Source organism: Akebia trifoliata, chromosome 6 (assembly GCF_017979445.1).
Source record: "Akebia trifoliata isolate Shusen 1 chromosome 6, ASM1797944v1, whole genome shotgun sequence".
In the NCBI taxonomy this organism is placed as follows: domain Eukaryota; kingdom Viridiplantae; phylum Streptophyta; class Magnoliopsida; order Ranunculales; family Lardizabalaceae; genus Akebia; species Akebia trifoliata.
This window is the reverse complement of record NC_141380.1, coordinates 28,894,154-28,921,789: the sequence shown is the minus strand read 5'-3', so window position 1 is coordinate 28,921,789 and position 27,636 is coordinate 28,894,154. Positions and strand designations below refer to the sequence as shown.

Below are 27,636 nucleotides of genomic sequence, written 5' to 3'. Positions count from 1 at the left end.
AAAACCATATTTTAAATACTTTTTGAAAAAATAAATAAATTTTGAAATACCATTTATATTACTTGATTCATTAAAAAAAATCATCAAGAGTCACGAAATCTCAACCGTTAGATCATAAAATCCAACTATCAGAATATAATATGTATCTCGAGAATACATGATCCAAAAGATCCATAATGAAGTAAATGAATATTTTGCCCTAATTTCTCATTTTTCCCCCTATTGGAGACATTGTCACATGGATAGTAGGTCCTTAGAAAGTCAGTTGGAGCTATAGGAGAGGAGTGATGATAAATGGGAACTAACAGAAATGATGTGATGGCTGATAGATTGGGGCCCACCAAGTCAAGGCTGGCAATGATTGACTGGTCAAGGAACCATCATTTCATCTTCTCTCCCTCCCCACCCCATCTACACCCATCTGTGTATGTGGGACCAGATGACCTGTTTCCCCACACATTTAACAGAAACCCTACAAAGCTGGACCCTTAGCCATTCATTCACATTGGTAGATTGTGCAATTATTTTTTGAGGTCCAGAAAGAAAGGTGTACTTAGTACCCTCCCTTCAAAAAGCATATCTTCATATCCTTTGATGTGTTGGAATTGTCACTTAAAGGTTTCCATTGATCCAAAATTGTAAACTTAGTCTTCTTTTATAAATGGGCTTAAAACAAAGGGTATCTAAGTACTTGCTTGTTCTCCATATAATTATCTTTTATCTTTGAAGAAATTTATGACACAAATTAAACATTTTCATCCCAAAAAGAATTGGGACAAAATGAATTTTTATTTTTATTTTTTAAAAGCAATTCAATGGGTTTAAGATGTTTATGAGCATATCAAGTAGGATATTCCCATGAGAAGCTCTATTTAATTAGGGCATTTTTGTTTGGATGGTTCTGATTCTTGCCCATAAGCTGCTTTTGACAAAAGTTTTCTCTCATAATCATAATGATTTTGCTACTGTTTTTTCGCGTTTTAATGCTAAAGTGACGTTTTTACGATAAAATATATAATAAATTCAAACCAGCTTAAAATGCCCATGGTAGTATGGGACCCCATGACTCTTGAAACATTGAATGCATCTCATATTGTTGACCCCAAATTTTTGAGATAAGGTTTTAATTGTGATGATTCACAATCTCATATTGGTTTATTACATCATGATAACCTTTTTTGTTACAAATGTAACAAAATAAGGCATTTCCTAGCAGTTGTGCATAGTTCGTCATCCATGGAAGATAGACCCAAAGGTCCTCTGTACTAGACGTTTGTTGCTTGATTTGTATCGATTGAGTGCTTTAACTATGATGTGAAATGTCAATCGCCTCTTCTAAAGCTAATCTTTTTCATTAAGTGCTCAGATTCAACTTTCTGAAGTTCAATCATAGAGAAGAATCTCTATCATTCAGGACCTACCATGCCTCAACTACATTGTGCCGACCTGCAGGGGGGATCATTTTTTATATGACATTAGGACTAGATGCAGTGGAAAATCAGTGAAGGGTTGTTTTCAGACCATCTTTGTTTTTGGTATTTTGGGGCCCTTATACATTCCTATTAAATGAAAGTCACATGGTTCACAATTATCAAAGATTTTCAAATAACCAGCCTGAAACAACCCAATATCCATGATTCCCATCTAACTTTCCACTAGGATCAATCTTATCTCATTGACATGTTGGAATCAAACCAAGAAGATAGCGACCCTTCCTCGTGAATAACACGCGTGTGGTGCACATTAAAATGGGTCCTTTTCACTTTGTTACATCCTTAGTCATATAAAGTCACCATGTCTTGTGATCTTTCTTAGTAGTCAATTTGTATGAACTCATAATCACCCATATGGTAAAAGCAAGCTTCTCATAATTAATTGGAATGGAGGTTTAAAAGTTAAGTAGGAAATCAATGTGTGTGTGTGTGCGAGTAGATTTATTTCCTAATTGCACATACAATAATGACACCATAGTAGCATGTCTTATGAAGCATTGCCATGTCTCCGGAGGCTCTCTTCTCAAACCGCTTGAACAACTCCTCGGAGAGCTCATGACCAAGGTGAGCCTCGACAATGGGTTTGAGTGTCGCACGAACCAGATTGGCTTTCGCTCTTCCATAAGAAACTGGATCCTTGATCCACTCCTCTTGTTTTTCCTTGGAATGTTCGACAATTCTTTGATACTCTAGCCTTTGGATCTCAAACCCACCACATTGATGAAAAGCTTCCTCGATCTCATCCGTGCTTCTCATGTACGAGGGAATGTTGAACATATCTCTCCTCTCTTCATCGATCAATCCCTAATCAAATAATTAATTGTTAGAACAAATTAAAGACATACTCGTTCAAGTTATAATTAATTAAATCTTTCCCTTGAACAAGATATATATGTCACATCAAATTCAAAGGAATTTCATATGGATTATTGACTTAAAGAGTCTCCCACTTTAGAAGCACAAAACATAGATAAGTGAATAATAATGAGGAGATCAGATGAGGACAAGGAGGAGAGAAAGAAAAAGGCAAAGAGATGTGATGTCATGCCGGTTTTAAGGTGGGAAAGAGGAGGTTTTACATTTAATAACAAGATCCTCATATATTTAATGTATTCATACCTCATTTAATAGGTCTTCCCATGCCTGATCCATTGAGCTATTGAAAGGGTGCTTGGCCCTTGAATCAGGGTCACCTAGCTGGTTTTCTGGCTGGTTTGAACCCGGTCTACCAGCCATCAATATAAACAGAATTCCTCCCTCCACAATTTCCTCCCTTCGGCATCGTAAAAAGGCTTCCAAATCCTCCTTTGATTGCCTTGTATAGGCTTCAACTACCTCCTTCTTCGTTCCATCGATCCAAGCTCTTCCTTTGTTCCAAGCCGGTGATCTCTTGTCTAGCACCGTCTCGGGTATCTATATATCGATTCAACCCAATTATTTATTTATATAAAAAATAAAAATAAAAATAAAAAAATTAGCTAGGAATGAAAATCAAATAAGATGGACTTGGACCCTTTAATATAACATGTTTATATGATGAACCCATTTAGTATATCATCATCATCATCATAATTAATAAATTCAATCCAATTCTTTTCAAGAGTGATGTTTTTTGTTATTGGAAGTATGTTCATATCAGCTTTCACTACTTAAATCCATGTTCTTTAGTTTGGATCTCAGCACATAAGATTATAAAATTAATAGAATATAGTATATATATATATCTCAACAAAATGAGAAGAAATGTTTTATATGTTGAACAACCTGAGAAAGCCAGTGTAAGGCACTTAAGCTAACTGCTATATGAAGCTTTCCTTTAGGGAAGAGACGATGATAAAATGAACCGGGCACGCCCGCTGCATAATACCGCCTTTTCTTGGTTTCGGAGATTGGTGGCAACGATCGGAAGAGAGAATTGAAATCGTTTGATGGGAGATCAGAGAAGAAAGCTTCGAAATCGGGTTCGAAACCAAACTCTTCATTGTATCTTCCCCTCAAGCTTTCTACAACTAAATCAATTGTGGCCAACGTGTTGTATCCAGTTGCACAACCTAAGTCTGCAATCCTTAATGATTCCTCTCCCTTGAAAAGCTTCATGGATTGAATTGCTGCAAGAAGTAAAGGTTTTGATAAGGTGATTGCTGATGCTGGGGCTTCTGAATTCTTTGCATAGCTACCGTCGTCGTCCCCACCTTGCATACATAGTATTCTATTGAGCCCCCCAGTCCATGTCTGGTACTCGTTCTTCAAGTATTTGAGCTCCAAGGTATCTTTAATGGTGGACATGGTCATCACCCTTGGTGAATCCTTCTATATGAGAGAGAGAGAGAGAGAGAGAGTAGAAGTTCCTAGTGTTTGTTTTTATATTGATAGGCACACAATGAATGAATGAAGGAACCATTTGGTTTTAAAACATGAAAACTCGGCCCAACTAGAAGTCCTTCCATTGAGTCAAATCAAGTCCACGACAATTCACGAGTCCAATTAATATAACAAAACAAATAACAACATAGCCTTATCCTAATGATTATTTGAATTAGGTGGCTTAATGAATCTTGTTCATCTATTCCATTTCCTCCAGAACCAAGTCCTATGTCATTAAAAGTAAGTTATAGTGTTTTTTGGGTGTTACTTTTAAATCTTAATCAACTTTCTCTTAATTTATTATCTATCAAAGTAACTATACATTTTCTAACTTTTCTAGTTTTATCTTTCTTAAACTTTTTGTTCATTCATCTTAAAATCTACATCCTCAAAGTGCCTACTTAATTAACATACGTTTTTTTTCTTCTTGCCCAACATTCTACTATATAAAGCATATATATAGATGGTCTTTCTAACGTAATATATGAAATATACATATCAAATTTACTTGAAATTTAAAAATAGAATAATGATTTTCTAACGCCCCCATCACAGAACAGTAGACCATTTGCCCCGGGATATGTAGAATCATATATATTTTCCTGTGTATCCCAGGGCAAATGGCCTACGGTTCTGTGATGAGGGCATAGAGGGCGTATGTCAAAAGGGGAGCAAAAAGTAATCACAACTCTTAAAAATAATAATCACGTTCTAGACTTTATCCCAAATCAGTGCATTCCCTAATTGACTAAACAAGTCGGTTCAAACAAGTTATAGGTGTAGGAAGTGAAAAGAGTTGAGTTGACTCAATTAAGTTTATAGTCAAGTGGAGGACTAAAGAAGGAACGTGTCTTGTAGACTAGGAAGTGGAACTGGTCCCACTATAGAAATCGAAAGAATAAAGGCCAGGAAGAGAGAATGAGAGAGAGAAAGAGAGTATCTGATTGTGTGTTTGTTAAGTGCTTTGCGAATATTACATTATTGCACAATATTGGATTACGTAAGAGTGATGGGTTTCAAGTTAAATTCTCATTGTCTGTTAAAAGATATTATTGGTATAAAGGCTAAGGTGTTTTTTCTACTTTTCTAAAGATATTTTTGAAAGAAGATTCTAATATTGTTTGTAAATATAATAGGGGCCCATTTGCTAATTTGGCTAACAAAATTGATTATTTTGTACAATTAATTTTCTTTCTCACAATTAATTACTTGTGGGAAATAATCAATCTTTCATACAATTATGGCTCATTAGAAGTGTTTTAATTTGTTTCGTTGAGAAACAATATATAACTATGCACATTGAGTGTTGCCATCCAAATTTGGATCAACCATATGGTCCAACCTCGCTTTCACTGCCCTAAGTGGCAGGGACGGTGTGAAGATTTTGCCCATGTGGGGGCAAGCAAGAGTAGAGAATTTGTTTTTATCCGTCACTAAAATTTGTCCAAATAATGTAACTTTATTTTCTCTCTTTATTAGATAATACGGAAGATGTTTAGAACAGGGAATCAATCATGCATCCTCGGGTTCTCTAATGTTAAAAATGTTCAAGTCCATCCACACACCATATGAGTTTGTGATTCCTTTCACTGTATTCTTTGTATCACTGATTTTGGTAGAATTTAAAAAAAAAAAAAAATAAAATAAATAAATAAATAAAAACATAATATTTTAATCCCCTTCTACGAGCCAATGAATGTAGGAATTTTTTATATATCGGTAAGTTGGAGTTTTAAAAAGGCCCATCATAATATTAAGCTCAGTCATCTTACATAATTGCAAGATACATCATCATGTAAAACTCTAACCAAATCACTTGGCAAGGAATTATAATCACAACGTGAAAAAACTCATATTTGACAGACCAAGGCATCAAATATTTCATTGTCAAATTTTTTTTTTTTTTTTTTTTTTCCGATAGGCTGAAACTGTCAAATTAATGGAGGATGGGAGAAATTCAATGACTCTAAGCCGTCGAATCTGGGGAACATAAAAAAAATTCAAAAATCCCAAGCCTTCGAAATTCAATTTCTAAATTTTGTGGGCCTTAGCCCATCGAATTTTCCAGTTTTCATGCAGTGAATCAAGCAAAACAAATTTTTTTATTATCAATAGTTCCTCTTTTTGCCAAATAGTCCGCCGCTTTGTTTGTTTTAATCCCAAAAAAAAAAAAAAAAAAAAAAAATTCAATATCACATTGAGCAATTTTTTTGCATTAGGTCTTAGATACCTCTCACCTTGAACTTATATTTCCATCCACAATCAAATTTCCCTCCTTTACCACATAGCAAGAAGCTACACTCAAGAGTAGCTGTTGATTATCTATGCATCCTTGTAAACTTTAGAGCTTCGTGCACTGCATGGAACTCAATCGAAACTATTTCTTCAAACGTTAATCCTCATGCACCAAACAAAATTTCTTTCCAATAATACCAAATCCATTTCCCAATACCGAATGAAAACCATCTATGTTTATTTTGACAAAACCATCAGTAGGAGAATATACGTACCACCGACTTTGTGAAAGTTTGTGTAATTTCAATCCCAAGCTTGGAAGAAGTTTTTTGCTTTTGTCCAAATCTTTGGTAGGAACAATTGATCCATCGAACTGATATTTTATTTTTGATATATCTTTAAGAGAATATGATGCATCATATTATGATACATGAGATACATTGTATCATATCGACGTACTCATCTCAAAAGGAAGGTAGTGTTGAAGTTATCAATCAAAATCAGATTTCAACAATATCTTGGGCAATCAATTGAAAAGTTTGAATTTTGTATCTTCCAGCCCTCAAAAATCCTTTGACATTTTTCTCTCCATAATGCATAAATGGCCATAGTGGCCACACACAACATATATATATATATATCTTACCACTTTATTCGGAAAGCTACAACTTTAGATAACCTGGATGTCTTTGTCAATGGACCCAACTCCACTTCTTTTAATATTGAATCTCATTAAACTCAACAACTCAAAGAGTATTTGAAAAAAAATGTGGGACTTTTGCTTCCACAAGTATTCCTTATCTTTATACAATTAAGTTGAGAGCTTCTATTGACACACCAATCTTTATTTCTAACATACCAATCTAATCTAAATATAACCTGATTTCAAAAGGATGGTGTTTATTAGTAAAAGATGGTGTGCCAATAGAATCTCTATTTTTTACATTGTTAATAAAAGTACTAGCTACAATTGTCTCTCATGATGGGTGAGGGTTTGATGTCCCCAAACAATATGACTTCAGCACTATACATAATAAATACACCACCTGGAGAGAGTGGATGTCCCACTCTATTATTCTAGGGTTTGAAAGACCTAAGAGGCTAAGACACCCATCGTGCTCTCTATGTTACTTCGCTATGTTGTCTGTACCACTCTCCCGAGATACTAGGAGACTTGTTTGTGGCAATTATTATTCAACCAATAAACCCAAACAGAGATGATTCTCTATTCCTTTTTCTGGTTAATATAGCTGGAAGGACTTTTAAAATAATAATTAAAGGGTGGTTTTAAGATTATATAGTAAAAAAAATATATTTTTATAATTTTAAAAACGAACCCACTAATTTTAAAGACGTGTGAATGCAATTTTCTTTAATATAACAAGGTCATTTTGGCTAAAATGACCTTGTTATATTAAGTTTAAATTTTAAGTTGGGGGAATTTCTAGAATCCAAATTTTGGTTTCAAACCACTTTTACTCCGTTTTCTCTCATTATAATTGTAAAGATGAGAGAAGGCAAAGGAGGAGTGGCTCGACACCAAAATTTGGATACCACAAATGTCCCCCACTTTCCACTTTTACCTTTAAACCTTTTATAATCAAGAAATTACCTCCCAAGAGTCTAGAATCACATGTTTTTAGTTTTCAAAATTAAAAAAAAAAAATCTTTTTTATTATTTAATATCCAAAAATCTTTTAATCAATATTTTAAATTATAGGTAAATCCTTTTGATATATGTGCGTTTGCACATGCTAGTCAATTTACTGTTCTCAAAATTAATTGCTATAGTTTACCGTTTTAGTAATTAATTTTGAAAACTCTACCGTTTTGATAAATTATTCTATATATAATGACCAATGGCTCTTGTATTGTAAAATTTTATATTATTTTTATGTCTGAATTTTAACCACTTTAGTGATGTTTTATTAGGACCCTTTAATGTCTGGACACGACCTCCTATAATTATGTTTAAAAAAAAAAAAAAATTCTTAATTATTATTATTTTGTTTTGCTAAGGAAGAAAGCCAGGTGCATTAAAAGACATGCATACAAAATTTGAGAGGCATACTATACCCCAAATAATGTACTAAGAACAAATTAAATGTTAAAAAGACCTTTGAGATTATTCCAACTATCTTTAAATTTATAAGTTTTCATGTACAGATGCCTTAAGTATAACTCTTGACTTTTCATAAATACTCTTAAAAAATCTCTTACTATTTAGCCTTTTAATAAAAAAAGAGAGAAAACAATGGCATTCTTATCATTGTAAAATTATATTTTTGTAAATTAATATTAAAGGACTGGGATCGGTAGACTCATCATATGTTAATTAACAATCCCAGCCATGTAAACATGAAATCTAACAGTTGAGATAAGATATGTATCTCAAGAATCCAACACATATCTCTAAGATTTATCTCAATCATTAATTGGATTTTTCATAAACAAAGTCAAGATTGTTAGTGAACATATGACTTCCCTTTCCATGAGTCTACATATCCCTACCCAATATTAAAATTTCTCAAAATCTTTACCATCATAATGAGAGAAGGCCGAAAAAGTATTTGTTGCACACACAGCCTCCCCCCCTCTCTTTACATTTAATCTTACTATTATCAAAGTCATTTTCATCAAAATGAAAAGAATTTCAATCCATGACTTTTGTTACCACCTTGGTTGTGGAGAGAGAGTGAGAGGGGGTGGTCCTGTAGAGGAAGAGAGAGAGAGAGAGAGAAAGAAAGATGGCCTGGTAATGAGTTGTCACGGTCAAGTGAGTAAGAAGGGAGACAAGAACAACAGTGCACATCATGCAAGGGGAAGGATTTAGTTGCATGTGGCCCTCCTCTCCTCTCTCATGAGTCATGAAATGATGCACCTTCGATGCTCTTCTAGTCTTAGAAACAAGTAGATGCCAGAGTCTGACTGTATAACAAGCAGAGAAAATCTGCGTCTCTTACTTCATAATTATCTCACAAAGGCTGGCACTCACTCTTAACTATACGGACCCGACCCCTACCTATCTATCTATCTCTATCTATCTCTTTATGGCCCCAAAACTCCCCTATCTATCTCTCCTTCTCTCTAGTTGTTGATATATGCTTAGGCATGGGACTCCTCACCATTTTGTGTCAGACAATCCCCTTGGTTCAGTGCCTTTCAACCTCCTTGTTAGCTTTCTGATTTCTTTCAGTCCTTTTCATCTGTTAATATCTATCTTTTTCACTTTATTATCTCTATATGATAGAGATGCTTTTTCTTTCTTTTTACTTACCCATTTTACCCTTCTTATAATAAGAAGTGTTTTTAACATATACCCTTTAATTATATTGATTATGATCTTTTTTATATCTGAGACTAATTATGATAAGAAAATACCTTTATATTTGATTAAACAAGATGTATTTAAAATGTATTGTAATAAGGTATATCTTGATATACTAGATCATCTAGAGATCATGATAAATATTAAGTTAGGATTATGATAAGATTTTATTAGATTTTGATTAAAGAAGAATGAAAATCTATTGATTCTTGATTAATGATTGCAGATATAAACCTAATGGGATTTATATAGAGAACAAAAGAATCACATTCATATCTATTACATCAAATAAGATTTTATCTTAATCAATTTATATTAGATCCTAATCTTACTTAATTTTTTTAATGATCGCCTGATGATCCTGTCTATCAAGAGACACCTTATTACAATACATCCTACATATGATATGGTGTATTTAAATACAACTTATCACAATGGATCATATTAATGCTCTAACAGTTTTGATGACAAGATCACCACTTGTTGATTTTCTCTACTATTTCAGCTTCAAAATAAATGAGAAGAAAATAAATACATCTTTGATGATTGAAGAGACTTTTGATGAAGAAAATCTAGGATTTTTGGTTGAAGATGAGGGTGCTTCAATCATTTCTTTTACTCTCTCATATAAGACCACGGTCAAGGGGTATGTCATGAGTTTGAAACAAAGCAGCATCTCAAATATTCACCAAAAGGTGGAAGGTAAGGTCTAAATCAGCCATGATATTTTGACTCAAAAGGGAGGAAATGCATGAATCCTTTTTGGTCATCCTTCCACTCACTCATCACTCATGGGGTAGATATGGTCATTTTCATCTCCATTTTACCAGTCATTTCTAATATAAAGAAAAGGGTAGAAGGATATTTTGACTTGGACATCTCAGGTTCAAAATTCTATCTTTTTCACTCTCTTGGGTAAAAACATATATTCATGTTCCATGGCATCAAAAGATACTTAAAAGGACATGTGAACATGTGACTTGTTAGTTGAAATTTAAGACTGCAAGTGTGAGGAGAGCACATTCATCATCTTTACTGAATCCCAAAGATTGTGGAAGTTAGTTTGACTAAACCTTATTTGGACAAGAGAAAGATCTTGCCTGGTCAACTTTATGTGAATTTGACCCATTTTGACCAAATTACCTTATCATTACTTGGGTAGGATTTGAATCAATTTCCATTAAAGTAGCCATGCCAAGAAGCACTTGTGTTTGCCCACCTCCCTTCACATACCACAAGTCAATTTTACTTCAGTGATCATAGCTAGAGATGGCTCATCGGTCGAAAACTCACGCATATTGGATTGTGGACCACAAAAATTAGATTAGATATCCAATTTCATTTAAAATATAACAACCTTGGAGTAATCCTAATGCTTTTTTGTTCTTGATTAATATTGTGGTTCTATTTCTATTCTCGATTACATTTGGGTTTTCGTGTTCTTATTTTGCTTTTCTTCAATAATGTTAATCTTGATAGAACCTCCATATATTTTCTTTCTCTGGTCCCGAGGACGAACAAATATTTGCTATATATTAATGAAATTTCTATGCTAAGCTGATGACCCGATGGCATGATGCCATGTGTATTCAAAAGCAAGTAAAATCCAAACACTAAAACAGCCCAAACTTTTTCTCTCTACTAACCAATCACTCTTTCTATTTTTTCACTGCACGTGGCGTCATGCCATTGGTTCATCAGCTTAACACAGAAATTTCGTAACAACAAATCTCTATATAGAACTGTTTGATTTTGTGCCTAAGAGTATTCTTGCAGTCCCTTTTAATTAAGAAGGTGACAATTTATCTATCAAAATTTCACATTGAAATTGTTCATCTAGTTTTTTCTCTTCTCCTGACACGATCTCATGAACAATTTCTGGACTTGCATTGAGCAACTATTTACTAATTATCATCTGTTATTTAAAATTTCTATTACCACCAACTTCTCCTGCATTGAACTTTCTCTATAATGTGCATCTAAACGTTCTTGGCAATTGCATAACCAATAATAATTATATAGATAGTCGACCAAGGCATTGAAGATGTGGTTTTACGGGTGAGGTAGTCGTATATGCATTCGAGGGAACAATGCACTCTAGCTTAATTGTTCAAAGAATAATGCTGAAGTGACCTCAGAATTGTACCTCATATCGCACATCTTGACGTGAAAGCGTGTACGATACAATGAAAAACATCTATGGCTCCTACACGGTTTCAGGTCAAGATGTGCGACATGAGGTACAATGTTGAGGTCACTCTAGCACGACTCTTGTTCAAATTCTTTTTATCTTTGAAATAATAAATAGTAATAGTATAGGATGGTAGAAGGTGCGAGCTTGCTAAGTTGGTTTAAGTTGTGAGTGTTGGTAGTTGATTCCATGACCGGTGCTCAAATCCCTTCATGAATTAATTATTAACAACTAATTTGCTTGCTTGTTAAAAAAACAAAAATTGGTTGGATCATAGTAGGACCGTCAATGGGTTGGTTCAGAACACGCTTGGTCGACAACCCCTAACCTTGAAGAGGTGGGCTCTACCATAGACCAGCCCTATAATCTTATCGGGCTGAAGTCAGCTAAGTACTAAACACCCAATGGACTCAGGCTAAATAAATGACTAGAATTCAATGTTTTTAATGAAAAAAAAAAAAAAATCATAGTTTTTAAATATTTTTTTTAACCTATTTATAATGGTTATACACAGGAGTTAAATTGTAATTATATAATATATTTTACTTTATTTAAGTTTTACTAGAAAAACATTCATCTAATTATGTTGTGTGACTATATTTGTAAATTATTGTAGTGGCTTGGGTAACCCTAGGGGGTGGTGCATTACCCTCGGCTCAATCAATTGCACGTGGGACTTTTTGAGGGGGTGGTGGTGTGTGTGATCGTGGGATTAATCTCACCCGAAGGGTGGGAATACCCACGATAAGAAAAAAAAAACCTAGTACAACCTGGATTTGACAGACTTAAAATTATTTAACCCAACCCTACCTTTGCAGGCTCAATATGAATGTCCTAACCCTTTGCTTTTTTGGTGGGCCTGGTCGGGCAAGGCAAGCGGGATCAATTGACACCCTTACATCATAGTTATGTACAAGCATCTTCTGCTTCTACCTTTTAAGATGCGACACCGTGGAATTTAAAGTGTACGTTTGTAAAGCCCATAAAACAACCCATGCCAGCCCAAGTCTCTTAGGTAGGATTGGACTCTGATTGCCTTAATAAAAGTAAAAAAAAAATCAAGGAGCTGACTTAGATGATTTTTGAATTTTTTGTGTGTGTGTAAATGATGGTTTTTTATTTTATTTTTTGGGTAGAAAAATCAAGGGTTTTTGGACAAGAGTTTGAATATGAGATTAAAATGGAATGATTGAAGAAGAGGTTGCATAGGTCGAAGAAATTTACTTTGAGGTTGAAGATTGGTATTTAGGCCATCTCCTGTTAGTCTCTCATAGAAGATCATTTATTATGAAAACACAAGGGGTATCTCAAAATACATGAGAACTGAGTGTCTGAACTCGTGTTAGCAATTCAAAATACGGCAAAAATTTAATATGTGCAAAATTTGAGTTCTATTTGATTTTGGGTTGTAAAATTTTGGATCTGAAATTCAATAAACGAAAAATATGCAACATATGCTTTATACATGTATTATCTGTCTCATTTCAAAAATTCGAAAATAAAAAATTCGGTAGTATGATAATAATGTTAATAGTGATGGTGAAGGTTATGATATAAGGCATTGAAGTAATTATTCCATTGCTTTATAAAAAAAGATTAAAGTCTTAGTTTGAAAAATTAAAATGATACTCAAATAAATGTAGAGGGACATATTATTATTTCTTAAAAGATGAAAAAAAAAAAAATCATTTCGGTGTGTACAAATAGACTCACCCTTGGAAAAAAAAATGAGAAAATTTCATGAATTTTTTACGAATTAAACGGGAGATTGCTAATAAGGGTCTGAACTGCATTACTTAGAGCTAGGACCGGCAATAATCTGGTCCCAAAAATAGGATTTGGTTCTGGATTTTAGAAGTTTGGATCGGATTCGGATTGTAAATTTAGAGACCCAATAAAAAAGCTCTTTTTAAACTTTAACCCATTGTCCTCTCCTACAAAAATGTCTCTTTTTTGTTTTAAAAAGAAAGAAGAAAATGCCCTAAATCCATCGTCCTCAGCCTAAAAGGGGCAAAACCCCAAGTATTTCTTCCCAAAACGTATAACCGGATCGGTTCGAATTTGGTTTGATTATTCATTGATTGGATCCGGTACGAACCGATCCACTGCCAGTCATACTCAGAGATCGTCCGAGTTCTCTCCAAGTCCAAGTACTCTCTCTCTCTCTCTGTTTGATAATACAATATGATGGGTTCTGGTGGTCTTCTTCCTTCGCAACAACAAGTTGATCCTCAAATGCAGACACAGAAGCCCTTTCTACAGGAATCAGAATCAGTAGCGACCCTTTTGGTTCGGCATCTTCCAGAAGGGATTCCTTATGACACTCTCTCTCGCCTCTTCTCTCACTACGGTGCTTCTTCTGTCCGTCCTTGCGTTGGTGGAAGGTACCGTACTACTCCTACCACTATATTATTGCCTTTCAAACCTCACAATTTCATTTGATCGCTTTTTGGTTTGTTAGAATATTATTGCCTATAATTGATTCTGAACCAGTTGTTCAGAGACCCATATAAAATAATTTCTCATTTGATGTGGGTATTGTTAGATTGTTGCTTATAATTGATTTTGAACCAGTTTTTAAGAGACCCATATAAAATAATTTCGCATTTGATGTGGGTATTGTTAAATTGTTGCTTATAATTGATTTTGAACAAGTTGTTCAGCGACCCATATAAAATAATTTCTCGTTTGATGTGGGTTTTGTTAGATTGTTGCTTATAATTAATTTTTAGAACAATTTTTCCGATAACCCATACTCTCATCTATGCCAAAAATATTTTGGTGTTAGTGGCATAGAAAGTTAAGCCCGTATCTCTTTGGGGTTGTAGGCATACGTGGTGGCCCACTTTGGTGGTTTCACTATGATACCATTTTTTGTAAGTGGTTCCTTTCGAGGTTTGAACCAGAGACATGGTGTTGGTTCTGATAACAAATGATGCAAACCAAGCCAATACACAAAAAATACCTAGGTGTTAGTGGTGCGGAAAGTTAATACCATATCTCGTTTGGGTATTAATTTATTCTAATTATGGTACTGAATATGTGTCTGGATATTAATTTTATAAAATGATAATAAGATTGTTTATGCCATATGGAGCATGATTTTGGGCAATCAAGAAACAATTTTTTCATAGAATGAGTGTAGCAGAGATAACGATGTTGAGATGGATGAATGGAAAGATGAAAGAGGATAAAAAGATAAATATAATGTATTGATGAAAATGTAGTAGCTCCAATAGGTGCCACCTCGGCGAGGTGGTGAAATTTGTGTATTATAATACCACAAACTTGGGATCAAAGCCTTGTGTTCTTCACACTTAAATCTAGTAAAAAAAAAAAAAAACAAAGAAAAAAGAAAACAGAAGGTCCATTGAAATGGTTCATATGCAAGTGCAAACTAGACTAACGAAAGTACGGATTTTTAAGATGACAATAAGATCGTTATGGAGCAGGATTCTGAGTAATCAAGAAACAAATTTTTCATAGAATGAGTATAGCAGAGATATGGACGAATGAAAAGACAAAAAGAGATAAAATCATACATGAATGCATTCATTAAGCGTAGGAGTATCCCTCAATAATTGATTAATAAGGGAGAGTCCATTGAGATGGTTTGGTCATGTGCAAGTACAAAATAGGCCATTAAAAATACTAGTAAGAAGGATTACACAAATTGAAGGTCTTAAAAGAGTAAGAGGAAAACCAAAAGGGATGTGGATTGAGTTATTGATATGAAGATACTTGAATTAACAAGGAAGAGTAGGATTTGTTCAATTGTCTCTAGACAAGGCTTACATGGTGATGGGGATAATATTCATTATTTTCTAAGTTGTACAATATGATACGTAGTAGTAATTTTTCAGCGCATATTTTAATTCTTCAAATGACATGATACTTTTTTTTATTATCAATTCTTCTGGCGATACATGCTCTTTTTCACTTGAGCGGACTATGACTATGATAGATGTCATGATTCTAGTATGTTGCATTTGTATTAACTTTAAAAGTCTGGAATTTCACTGATGTGGGTTTGTTAGATGTTGTTTACAACCCATGAAGCACTTGTTCTAGCATGATCTATCTTAACCCATATTCTTGTACTTCCTATACCTATCTCAACTGCACATTTTTGTTGATGGTATAATGATGGGTGTTCTTTTTAGTTGGTCATTTTTGTTTACCCTAGAGTTCGTGTTCTCTGGAGGCTTTTTCCGTTTTCTATTTGCTAGGGTTTCTAGAGGATGAGAAATTTCAAGGTCTTTGAAGGTAGGGATGATGAGGTGGAAGCCATCATTTTTGATATTAAAGGTCTTAAGTTCAAAAGGTTATTGCTCTTGAATTAAAAGAGATGCTTTTCAATAGCATTATTTTCAGATAAGATTCTGCTGTTTTATGGGCATTAGAGCTGTTCGGATTGTCTCCTTAGTTTATTTGTTATAATCCTCCCCCCTTGGAGTATTGTTGTATTTGTTGTTTTTTTACTTTTTATTGGAATCTATATTTATCAGCGAAAAAGGAAAATAGAAAACTAGGTAAATGCTTCGATCCTTTCTAAGTTTCTTTAAGAATCAGTGAAATTTAACCAAAATGCAACTTATTTTTTATCAGAAAAAAGTCAACCGGTACCCGGAACCCAACTTGTTTATTCCTTACTTTTCTTTTATGGTGAGGATTTAGTTGTAATTTATTAGTAATTGGTTCTAAATTTTCATGCTTCTTTGAAGGTTGAGGAACTGTGCATTTGTGGATTTCAAGGATGAAGTTTTGGCCTCACGAGCACAATCCCAACTAAACAGGTTTTTTTTTTTCTGCTAAATAAGAACTAAACAGGTTCTCAACTATCTTGCTACTGCAAATTTTAAAGAGCTGCTATTGCCACCCCCACTTTTACTTATCACACTCCAATTAAACATTAAATCACACTCTTCAAACGTTATAAAGGTTTGGCTCAAATTATAATTTGAACATTACAAAACATTATAACACTCATTCAAACAATTTCAGTAGCTATTTACAAGAGAGATTTACCGGGCAGATCTATCTATTGCAATTTCATTACAAAAACTCCCTACTTTATCTAGTTTGTTACCTGCACAAACCTTACTTTATGAATCATGCTACCATGACTAATTTAGTAAGATTTCAAATCTTTCTAAGGGTCATTGGGCCCACATGGACAATCAAATTAGCAATCCAACAACACAGACTTCTATATTGCATGTAAAAACTCAGATTCTATTTGATCTTGATGGTAGATGTTGAAAATGGATGGATATCAAACTCCCAAATTTAAAATTAAAATTCAATGGTGATTTTTTTTTTTTTCTTTCTTTTTTAAAGTTCTTAGAATTTTATCCTTTATAATCTTGTACGTCAGATTATGTTTTTAAACGCCACAAATTAATGTGGTTAGAATCCACTGCAAGGTAAGTTAAGTAACAAATTAACTGCACAAAATTAGAAATTTATAACATGGATTGCGCTCCAGGGTTTGCTCGTTAACGAACTTGATAAAGTGAGGTTTGGTGGGTAACGAACTTCATAAAGCCAGGTTCCCTTGGAGTTGTCAGAACTCCAAGGAAGTTTTTGTAATAAAAGTGCAACAGTTAGGTCTGTCGAGTAAATCTCTCTATTTACAATTATGATTAGGCTCATATCAAATCCTAAGAAATCTAGTAAAAAAAATGAGAGGGCTCCTATTGGCACCCCAACTTTTACTTATTCTCAACCATTCACTTATTTTCTTTATTTTTAATTGGGGTGTAATAAGTAAAAGTTGGGGTGCCAATAATTTTAATTTCATATCCTTTTCATTTGATCTGCCTCTAAAAAAGGCCACTTTGCTATCATTTCATATAATTTTCTTTTAATTATTATTATTTTACAGCAAAGGTTATATACGAAATATTTCAATTTAACCTTATTTAGCTGATTAATTATCTCAGGCTGAGGTTTCTTGGGAAAGTTTTATCAGTAGAAAGAGCGAGCAAGCCAACAGCGAATGATAAGAATCAACAAAGCGAAGAAGCACAATTCAGGAAGGACTCAAGTTGTCTACCTGCATCATTGATCAAGGATGCTCCCTTAATTGGAAATCTTACTAAAGGAGACAATCCTGGCTTACCCCCTACTGGTGAACCTATTGCTGCAAGACTTGGCGTGGACTACCCATTTCCTCCTCATCTTGAGTATGCTCTTTCTTTTTTTATTCCCTCTTCCAATTATCAATCAATCATTCATGTTATCATCCGATGCCATTCCATATGTCGTATAGATTTTTATTTGTTAACCTATGTACTACTCTGAAAGACCAATCTGTTGGAGAGGGGGATAACTATGAATATAAGAGAGTCACGAGACTTAACTGGGATATGAATACCTGAGAGTGGAGGAAAATATACACTCAACACTCCCCCCTTCACCGATAAGGGTGGAAAGAATCGAACTCGTGACCAATATGAACCTAACACTCTAATACCATGTTAACCGACCAACTACTCCAAAAGACCAATATGTTGGATCCAGGCCAGATACGGATCCATTCCTATATCTATCAAGATCCGAATGATACGTTACTTTGCAAGTTGCATTTTTATATTTTTCAAGTTATTTTTCATCAACCAACAACAGTTGGGTGTAGTGGTCAAGACCTCTATTCAAAATAGAGAGATCTTGAGTTCAAATCACTATTGGTCATATTTTAGCAATTTTATTTGAAATAACCTTGAATGGTTTGACGTTATCCGACCTGACCGACCTGAATCAATTTATTTGGTCGGATTGGATCCATATATAGATTTAATGAAAGTAAAATGGTTCGGATATAGTTTTAACTATTAGGATCCGAGTCAGATTCAGATGAAAAAATCGGATATGGATATGGACATACTCATATCTGGTCTTAATTCCTATAAACAAGCATGGGTGGCAAGTTATAAACGATTGTATCAGCATTAATCACACAACCTCACGAGGGAGGCTTTACAATTTTTTTTTATACGTATAAGTTAATTAGAAAAGAAGAAAGGAGATCAAGGTGATCCGCAAGGCTACAAAAGAGACCAAAAGAAGAGGACAGACAAAGAGAAAAGAAAAAGGCTACAAAAAACAAAGCTCCAACATTCTCAACACTACGAAGAGCACAACTCTTCTCACTTGAAAAAAAATCCTCAAAGAACCGACCCTCAAAGTCTTTACTCACATTGTTGTGAATAGGGATGGAGTGGAGGAAGCGCAGTTATGAGGGGATGAGAACTTGGGTTCTTTGGTAACTGTAATTTTTTGCCTTCGATTTATCTACTGATAGTCAAAAAAGTACTTCTAATATCTAAATAAATAGTATATTTTTTGTGCTCTTCCTGAAATACTGCTATTATTGCTGGCTGAAAGTTTTTTTTTTTCCATTTTATGTGTTCAGCTGAATAGCATTCTTTCTATTACAGGTATGCATACCCACCCCCAGATGGAAACATATTGACAAACATTGTGAATGCTCTTATAGCTGTTCCTCGCTTTTATACACAGGTGATTTCACTGTTCCTCTCAAAGCTCTCTCATTTTTCCTGATTTCATATCGTACTAATGGATTTGATTTAGATAATTGTAAGTTGTCTAGAAATTGTGTTAACTTCTTAAGTTCAAACATCTAACTGCAGGTATTACATTTGATGAACAAAATGAATATTCCAGCTCCATTCCGAGTAGCATTGCCTACTCCACCTCTACCAACTTCAGTACCCGTTCCACCGCCGCCACCACCACCTCCTACTTTAGCTGCAAAACCTAATTTGGCAGATCTATCTAGTGATGAGTCTGAATGGGAGTCTTCTGAAGAGGTATTTTTCTTTTTTAAACTAAATTTTATCAATCCTCTACCGTACCTTGTAACTGCCCTCTATGTTGCATAAAAACTCACACACTTGTCAGAATTTTATACGAGAATTGTGTGTTGCTATACATGAACCTTGAAAGGTGGTATTCTTGGGCCAAGCTGTATATTTAATCAGTTTTGAAAGGCAATATTTTGTACAATAATATGTTTGTTGTCAACCAACCAACTACTCCAAAGGACCGATTGGTTGGAGAGGGGGAGAACTATGAATATGAGAGGGTCACGGGGATTAACTGGGGTATGACACACCTGAGAGTGGAGGAAAATATACACTCAACACTCCCCTTCACCCATAAGAGTGGAAAGAATCAAACCTGTGACCTATATGAACCTAGCGCTCAGATACCATGTCAACAAACCAACTCCTCCAAAAGACCGATCTTTATGGTAGAAAAGAACATCTTTAAGATAACTTCGAAAGTTTCTAACCTAATTGGAAGAAATGTTTTGAGTTCTTCAAAGAAAACTTCACTGATATGATAATTAACACCCTGCGCAGGATTCTTATCAACAATCAACAACGTTCTCTCTTCCAAAACACACGTTAGACACGTAGATAACTCCAGATCCCATGAATTCTTCTTCAAAAGAAGGAACAAATGACGTAGAAATCTACAAATCAAGAGATAAAACTTCTCTAACCTCAAGAAAAAGATTCCACTCCATTCACGATGCATTGTGATCAAGAAAACCTTGAAATACAGGATCGAGGGAGAATGACACACCTGAGAGTTGAGGAAAATATACACTCAACATTTGTAATGGGCAATATAATGATATTAAATTGTCTCATATCAAATTTATAATCATTGAAACTTATAATAAATGTGGCGTTAAGAATTTTCATATAAATCTTTCTACAACAAAGGTAGCACTCAAAACCTGGGGTAAACGTACATTTCTGTAATCTTCAATCAAGAAAAAAAATAAGGATATGTTAAACTTGGACACTGGATTCTCAGAAGACAAAATCTGTTTTCATGGGTGCTTCACCCATTTAGATACTGTGCAATATAATTCTGCTTAACCTTTAGACCATAATTGTAGAAACATTTTAATTTTTCTTGTCTATTCCAGGGTGGTGATGATGGTAAAAGCTACTCTGTCAGGGCTCCAAGAGTAACAATCCGTGGTCGAAAGCGTGCCAAGCGAGAAGCTATTGTAGGTCCAGCAGTTGATAAAGATGTGGCTCATGAGGCTGTTGGATTGAAACCCGTTAATTTGGTTCCAAAAGAGATTCCAATGATAAAAAAGAAGAACCCTGTGATGCAGGTTATAGCTCTCACCCTCATGAGAAAATTGATTAACAAGATGCACTTTTTCTCTCAAAACCTTTTCAATGCTTTTGTTCTTGTTTTGGTTGTGCAGATCAAAATTGCTCCCAAACCAATACAGAGTGAAGTTAAAGAAGATGATGATGACAGCATGAAAGATCCAGCGGAGCCAACCCAAGTGGGTTTGGAACTAAAGCCCTATGCAACACAAGAAGAAATAGAGAGTGGAAAGTTGCCTCCAGAGGAGATATTATCACTTCCAATGTTCAAGGTATCAGCTATGATGTAAAAGGATGAAATATGCTAGACCAGTGAAATGGTACGAACCGAACCAGTTCGAGGTTCGGTTCATAGTGGGTTCGTCAAAAACAGCGAAGCTATCAAACTCCCTTATTTTGGTTAATTTTAGAGATGCCTCCATGATTTGGTCAATATTGGAGATAACCCTTATTTTAGAAATCCGAAGATTTGGTCAAATATTAAAGATACCCCTTTGTTTTTAAACTGATGATATGCCCCTTTGACCCAAGTCGTCTTCTACGAGATTAGCATAAATGACTTAAATATCCACCACAAACTACCTCTACGAACCAGGTTCGTTCAAGAGTAGGGTACCACGAACCCGAATTCAAACTAAGCCAACCTACTAATTACTAATTACTAATTACTAATTACTGACCACTAATCCTGCTTTCCTAGCAAAAAAAAGGGTGCCTTGTAGAAAGATCTGCGTCGAAATGAACTCCATTATTTTGTCAATGAAAACAAGTAGTGTTTAATACATTCTGTAACATGTTCGAGAAGACAGCCTTGCAACACAAAGATGAGGGAAAAACCGTACTTTATTTCTTCAGACTAATATTTGGTGCATTTTCGTATTCTATTGTGTGGTTTTAATGTATTTTTACCCATTGCAGGCGCCACCATGGCGATATTGTAAAGTCTGTGCGTGGTAGTACCTTTTAGACCTGGGATTAAAATCCTACCTTCATGCTTAAACCTATAAAAAAATGTATTTCTATCCATCTAGAGATGTTCTTGAAACCTTCCATTATAAATATATTTAATCATTTTCCTATAATGGAACCATATTCCTGATAGGTAGACTGGTGAAGTTGGGGTTTTGATCCCTACTAGGTCTGTGGTTTTACCTCTTAACAGACTTTACCAACTCACTAAGTTGGCTCCTTCAATCTGGATTCCTTGTTTTTAACTTTCATTACTGCATTGCTTATCTATTCTAGCCCTTAGTAGTGTGAAGCTTTCATGGGGTTTAGGATTTATTTTGCTTGCAATATGTTCCTGTAAAAATTTCTGGGAAACACCATTAAAAATAAGTTGTATGCATTGTATGTATCGTCTAATCATAAGGGAGGTACATGTGGGGTCTGGTAAAGGTATCTTTGCTGAGAAAATATTTCACAGGAAAATCATTTGCCATGATTTTCTGAGCAAATCGATTTTCCTGTGAAAAAGGACTGCCTGCATTTTATTGCCTCAAAAAATTGGATTTCGGCAAGAAACAGATCAGAACTGGGCCAAAACATATGCAAGTTGACCTCAGATTTTATTGCCATGTGAAATTCATTTTCCAGAGGTGGGGAAAGTATGGGAAAATAATTTTCTGCAATAGCAGAGAAATGGGGTTCTGAAAGAGTCATTTTCTCAGCAAAGCAAAACAAACATAGAAAAATTCACATTTCCTTGGAAATTTCTTTCCTCCAGCAGAATTTTTGAGCGAACAAGAAGACCCTAAGTACCATTGACATAAAAGAAAACCTCTCGTTTGAGTGACTAGTTTGAAGCATTAACTTTGTATTCCTGCAGAACTATACAGCTGGGAATCCTGCTACTGTGCTGTACATCAAGAACTTGGCAAAAGATGTGGTTGTCGATGACTTCTACTACATATTTGGTATGCTCTCCTTAAAATGCTAAAGCAAGTAAAAATTACCTTTAATGTGAATCTGATGTTACCTTAACTTTCTCTCCAATATTTCTCTTTTATTTTTCGAAATATGAAAAAGAGTTATCTTTATTTGAGTTGGTGCAGATTACCAAGTAGCTTGTTTTCGCAAATAGATTGTATTTCAATGTTGACACATATTTTGATCTCTTAGGAAAGGAAAATGTTTGATCCTAATGTGGAAGTAATGCATTTTTTTAGGGAAATGATGGAAATATTGAGAAACTTTTCATTGAAACCCCAGGAATTGATAAAACAAGCATGGAAACACACTCCCAAATCATTAAGTCATAATAAATAAGTTCATAGACTACGTAAATGAAGCATCCTTGATACTTCATTCCCGAACTATCAAATCAAAATTACCTATTTTTACCTTAAATACATGTAGGGAATCACGTTTTTTTTTTAAAAGTGCGTAGATCCCCCTGCTTTTTAAGTCTTGTTTAAAACACATTTTGTACCTCTGACTATTAAAACACTAAGAAAATGCAATTTTTTCAAAGAAGTGTTTTTTATATGTTTAATTTTTTTTTTTTTTTTTTTTCAATAGTATGTTATTTTGGTTAAAAAACATGTTGAAGGTTAGACTTTTTTTAGTATCACAAGATGTATAATTATGTATCAAAACATGTTATCATGCATAGATATTCAATGGTATTTTTTTATTTTATTTTATTTTTGGCTAAAAAACAAATTGAAAACTTTTTTGAGATGCTGGAAATTTGAACTTCTCAACCCTGTAAAATGAAAGTCCCCATGTTAGAATACGGGTTTAAAACGGCATATTTTCAGGAAATTAGGGCAGGTTTAACATTTCAGTGGAAATATATTGTTAACCAAAATTTTGCAAAATGAATATTGATTCTGATGGAAATTTTGGAGAAGAGAAATGCAGCTCTCTCAAGGTCGGTGTTTGGGGAAGGGAGAATATTTCATGAAATTTCTAGGAAATTATGGAAATTTAACCTTGATTTTGATTATTCTCTAGAACTTCAAATCGGTGGATCCTGAATGTTAGATTGCTACCTTCTTTCCTTGCAAATTTTTATCATGAAGGCGGTTCTGCTTCAATTTCTCTTACACATGGTGTGCTGCAGGATCATTTTTTGGTACTGCTGAGGCAGCAAAATCCAGTCTGAGTGTTAAGCTAATGCAGGTGAGGTCTCTTGGTTCATGTGGCTCTTCCGGTTTCATTTTTTTTTCCCTAATGCATTTGGTTTTTATGCTTTAATGAATCTATTTTACCTATAAAAAAAAATTGCTTTTCCCTATGGCCCTTGCCACATTTTTTGGTTGTTAGTTCTTAAATTTTCACACGTGAAAGTGGGATACAGGTCAAACCTTTGAAAAGTAGATAGATGGTATTTTGAATATCTTAGAAAAAAGTTTGGAGTTCTAATACATCTGCAAGAATTAGAACTTATAAATTGATAAAAAAAAAAAAGAATTAGAACTTATAAGTTAGTGTTTTAAAATATACTAATTAGATTGTAGGATCTTTAGTAAGGAAAAGTTAAGGGAAATTGTAGGATCTTTAGTAAGGAAAAGTTAAGGGAAAGGTTTTGTAAATCAAATGGTTAGAAGGTATGATTTTAAATAAGAAATGAATTAGATTGGAAATTTTAGTAAGTTGCTTAGAATTAACAACTTTAAATATTGGGCCTAGACCCATAGCTCAGTTGGTTTGACACATTGCAAAACAACTTCGAGGTCGTAGGAAAAGGTTCAGTTTACCCATAAAAAAATGGCTTTAAATATCTTTTTTTTTTCCAATGAAGTTCTCTTATTGTTACCCTTTTTTCCTGACTTCCACTTTTCTTGTTTGCTTCTCTGAGTTGGAAATATCAACATCCTTGCTTCACCTTTTTTAATAAATTTTCCATAATGTCTATTTCATGTGTGTCTTATTAAATTATCAATTTCTATAATGATGAAAGTATGTGCGAGCGTGCATGCATCCAATTGTGCGTTATTAAATGATCCATTTCTATAATGAGGAAAATTTCTACTGGAAATTTTCTTTAGGACGATCTTGAATGGTTATTGGAATGGCTAGTATTTTGCCTGTTAGCTGTAATTAGTTACATAAATCTCTGATCCTCTAAATAAAAAGTTAACCTTTGGGATTTCAGGAGGGAAGAATGAGAGGTCAAGCTTTTGTAACATTCCCATCAGTTGATATTGCTCATTGTGCTTTGGTATGTAGCTTCCAAACTGTGATTTGATGCGTCATTTTATTTTTTCGAGGTTGTTGTGGATTTGTTTCTTTTATGATCCAGTTATGGTTCCTTTCTTCTTTTTCATTTCCTTACTAATTTTTATTTTATTTCCTCATTTGGTTAGTAATCAAAAACAAAACAATGCATCATTGAAAATGAGATAAAAAACAACGGTTGCTAACCATCTTCCTTGTGACAAATACGTAAAGAAATAGAATAGGGTTTTCAAGCATTTGGTAACATTATGTTAGAACTCTATCCTCAAGAACTTATGATGCTATTCTTTCTCTCATACATTTTTGTTCGGGGTTTGTGAGAGGGGGAGCAGTCTTTAATTATTATTATTTTGATAGATAAATGCCAATTTTATAAATAAAGTGGTTGAGTTTGGCTAAAGCCTTTTGTATCTAATTTTTGTTCGGGGTTCTTTAATTCTCTTTGACCTAGCGACATCAACCCCTTTCCCTAAAGCCTCCGCTAAAGCCTTTTGTATCTATCCGTTGTGGAATTGGTTTTGACAGCATTGATGGTGAACATTTGTTGAAATCAAGTTGCAGCACTTTTATTTCTTGGATTTTTTTTAAATAACACGAAATTTTGTAAATAATTTGCTGTCCACATGGTTGTGGGGGGTCAAATTTCCACTTACATCATTTGCTGCCACATATTACCTTGTGATCCATGCAAATCCACCGGAACACCTCTTCATGGCCTATCTGTCAATCTGAGTTTGACTAAGGATCTTAATAAATTACTGAAATTTTATTCCCCAATAGTCCATTCTCCTTTTCATTCAAATGATGATATATATATATATATATTTTTGATAGGTAAATGATGATACATTTCTTATGAACTTGTTCTCCATAACAATGATTATAAATGGTTGCAGAATCTAGTGAATGGATATGTGTTCAAAAGCAAACCAATGATCATCCAGTTTGGCCGTAATCCTACATCTGGAAAAGCAAACTAAATTTTCATGCTACAGACTCTGGTTAGTTATTCTTTTCTGTGATTTGTAATTTCGGAATGAAACCACAAAGCATCATCCAATTGAAGGCCTTCTGTAGATACATCATTAACTGGTCCATGATCGACAATAATTTTCTCCCACAAATCTGTTCAGTAACAAAATTATGGATTTGGATTTGTTTCTCCTCGTATGAGAATAGATTCTAATAATCTAGAGAACTAAAAATAATAATAGAAGTCTTCTTATTGCTGGATGTTGGCAAGGCTAATGTTGCAATCCCGATACTTGAGATGAGATATAACTAATGATAATTATCGTGGGACCCAATTTCCTCCTATGGAAGTGGGGAGTTGATGTAGGACATCTAAAATTTTAGTTAAAGAGTCTCAATTAGTTTCCTAATTCTAGTAGGATTTATTTCTATTTTCAGGTTCTTGTAGAATTTCTATTTGCAAATTCTAAGTAGTATTTTTATTTCAACTTTAGAAAGTTTCTAATTTATTGTTAGCTCTCTATGTTTTTTTTCCTAAATTCGTTTTATTATTTAGGCTATAATTACAAGTGTCTAAATTGAGTTATAAAAAGTTTAGAGAGTTGCTATTATGTAATAGATAGATTAGGAAAGTTATTTTTTTTTGTATTTTAGAAGGTTTCTAAGTTGTTAAGATAAAGTTATCAAACTTCAAAAATGAAATTCAAGCTATTCAAAAACATATTAACTCAATTCTCTTTTATCTTTTAATTACTTTCTAGCTCTTTGCTTTATTTTCGTTCGAGTTATTCCTTAAATGCCCATCGTATATCTACTTGCATTACAGGGCAGACACATGTCATACATCAACTCGAATTCGAAAGGTTGAATATATGCCCTCAGTTGGTGGTCTTATGAGGCTACAGCTCCTTCTTCTCCACCTTATCAGAGAGCAGAAGGCTTTCTACTTCGACTGCTTCCGTGGTTTTCCGAAGTTATTTTTTCATTGCAGACCGTACTGGCACATCAACGCAAATCTAGTGGAAAGGCATAATTTTAAATTGAGTGTACATAAAGGTGGTCGTACCAACTAGGCTAAAAGTCAACAGGCTTCGCTCCCAACACAAATATGATCTGTTTTTCGATTTGTATTTTTTGGGAGAATGTTACCTTTTTTATGCATCTTCAATGCTTTTGGTGGGCCTAATCCTGAGAATTCAGAATTGCAGTGTGTTATTTGATGAAGGATGATTTGAGCTCCAAATGTGGAATGTAAAATATTGGGTGGCCATTTTCCATTAATCGTTAAGCCTCAAAATATATGGATGTATTTGAGTATAGAAGAAATGATATGCGGCTCCATGACCCCCATGGTTTTCAATCTCAGTTCTTCACCTGGCCTGTGCCACTAACGATGCTAAGATAACTTGGTGTGTCATCTCCAGACGAGATGATATTTTTCTCCCAGATAAGTTGAACTGGAGGAGAAGAAAATCTTGTTCTTGTCTCACTCACAAATGCCTGAGTCATCGCGGTCTCGGATGATTTTTGAAACCATTATGTCCTGTATTTGCATTTGAATCTACCCCATTTCAGCATCCAAACTGGAACTGGAACTGAAAATGTTGTGTATAATGTCTTGTTCTGGCTCTAGTTATGTTACAACTATATTCCCATGTGGAGTGGTGGGATACTGCTTGAAACCCACAAAATGTGAGAAAAGTA

The 27,636-nt window shown here is 34.3% G+C and overlaps 2 protein-coding genes across 3 annotated transcripts; one reads left to right on the top strand and one right to left on the bottom strand.

Moving 5' to 3' along the window:
• Positions 1–1,848: 1,848 nt before the first annotated feature.
• GAMT2 (gibberellic acid methyltransferase 2) lies at positions 1,849–3,852 on the bottom strand. Of its 2 annotated transcripts, XM_086444533.1 has the most exons (3): positions 3,258–3,851; positions 2,613–2,906; positions 1,849–2,297 (listed from the first exon to the last, which is right to left on the bottom strand). In XM_086444533.1, exons 1-3 carry the CDS (start codon positions 3,783–3,785, stop codon positions 1,935–1,937), a joined length of 1,185 nt encoding a protein of 394 aa, XP_086300659.1. In that variant the 5' UTR covers positions 3,786–3,851; the 3' UTR covers positions 1,849–1,934. The 2 variants fall into 2 exon arrangements, with proteins under 2 accessions (XP_086300659.1, XP_086300660.1); XM_086444534.1 differs by lacking the exon at positions 1,849–2,297 and having other exon boundaries at positions 2,607–2,906; positions 3,258–3,852.
• Positions 3,853–13,588: 9,736 nt separating this feature from the next.
• LOC147400672 (RNA-binding (RRM/RBD/RNP motifs) family protein) lies at positions 13,589–27,579 on the top strand. Its single transcript, XM_086446457.1, has 12 exons — positions 13,589–13,995; positions 16,336–16,407; positions 17,557–17,799; positions 19,054–19,135; positions 19,267–19,446; positions 20,580–20,774; positions 20,871–21,047; positions 22,604–22,691; positions 23,843–23,901; positions 24,878–24,943; positions 25,857–25,961; positions 26,759–27,579. Exons 1-11 carry the CDS (start codon positions 13,796–13,798, stop codon positions 25,938–25,940), a joined length of 1,446 nt encoding a protein of 481 aa, XP_086302583.1. The 5' UTR covers positions 13,589–13,795; the 3' UTR covers positions 25,941–25,961; positions 26,759–27,579.
• The last annotated feature ends 57 nt before the right edge of the window (positions 27,580–27,636 follow it).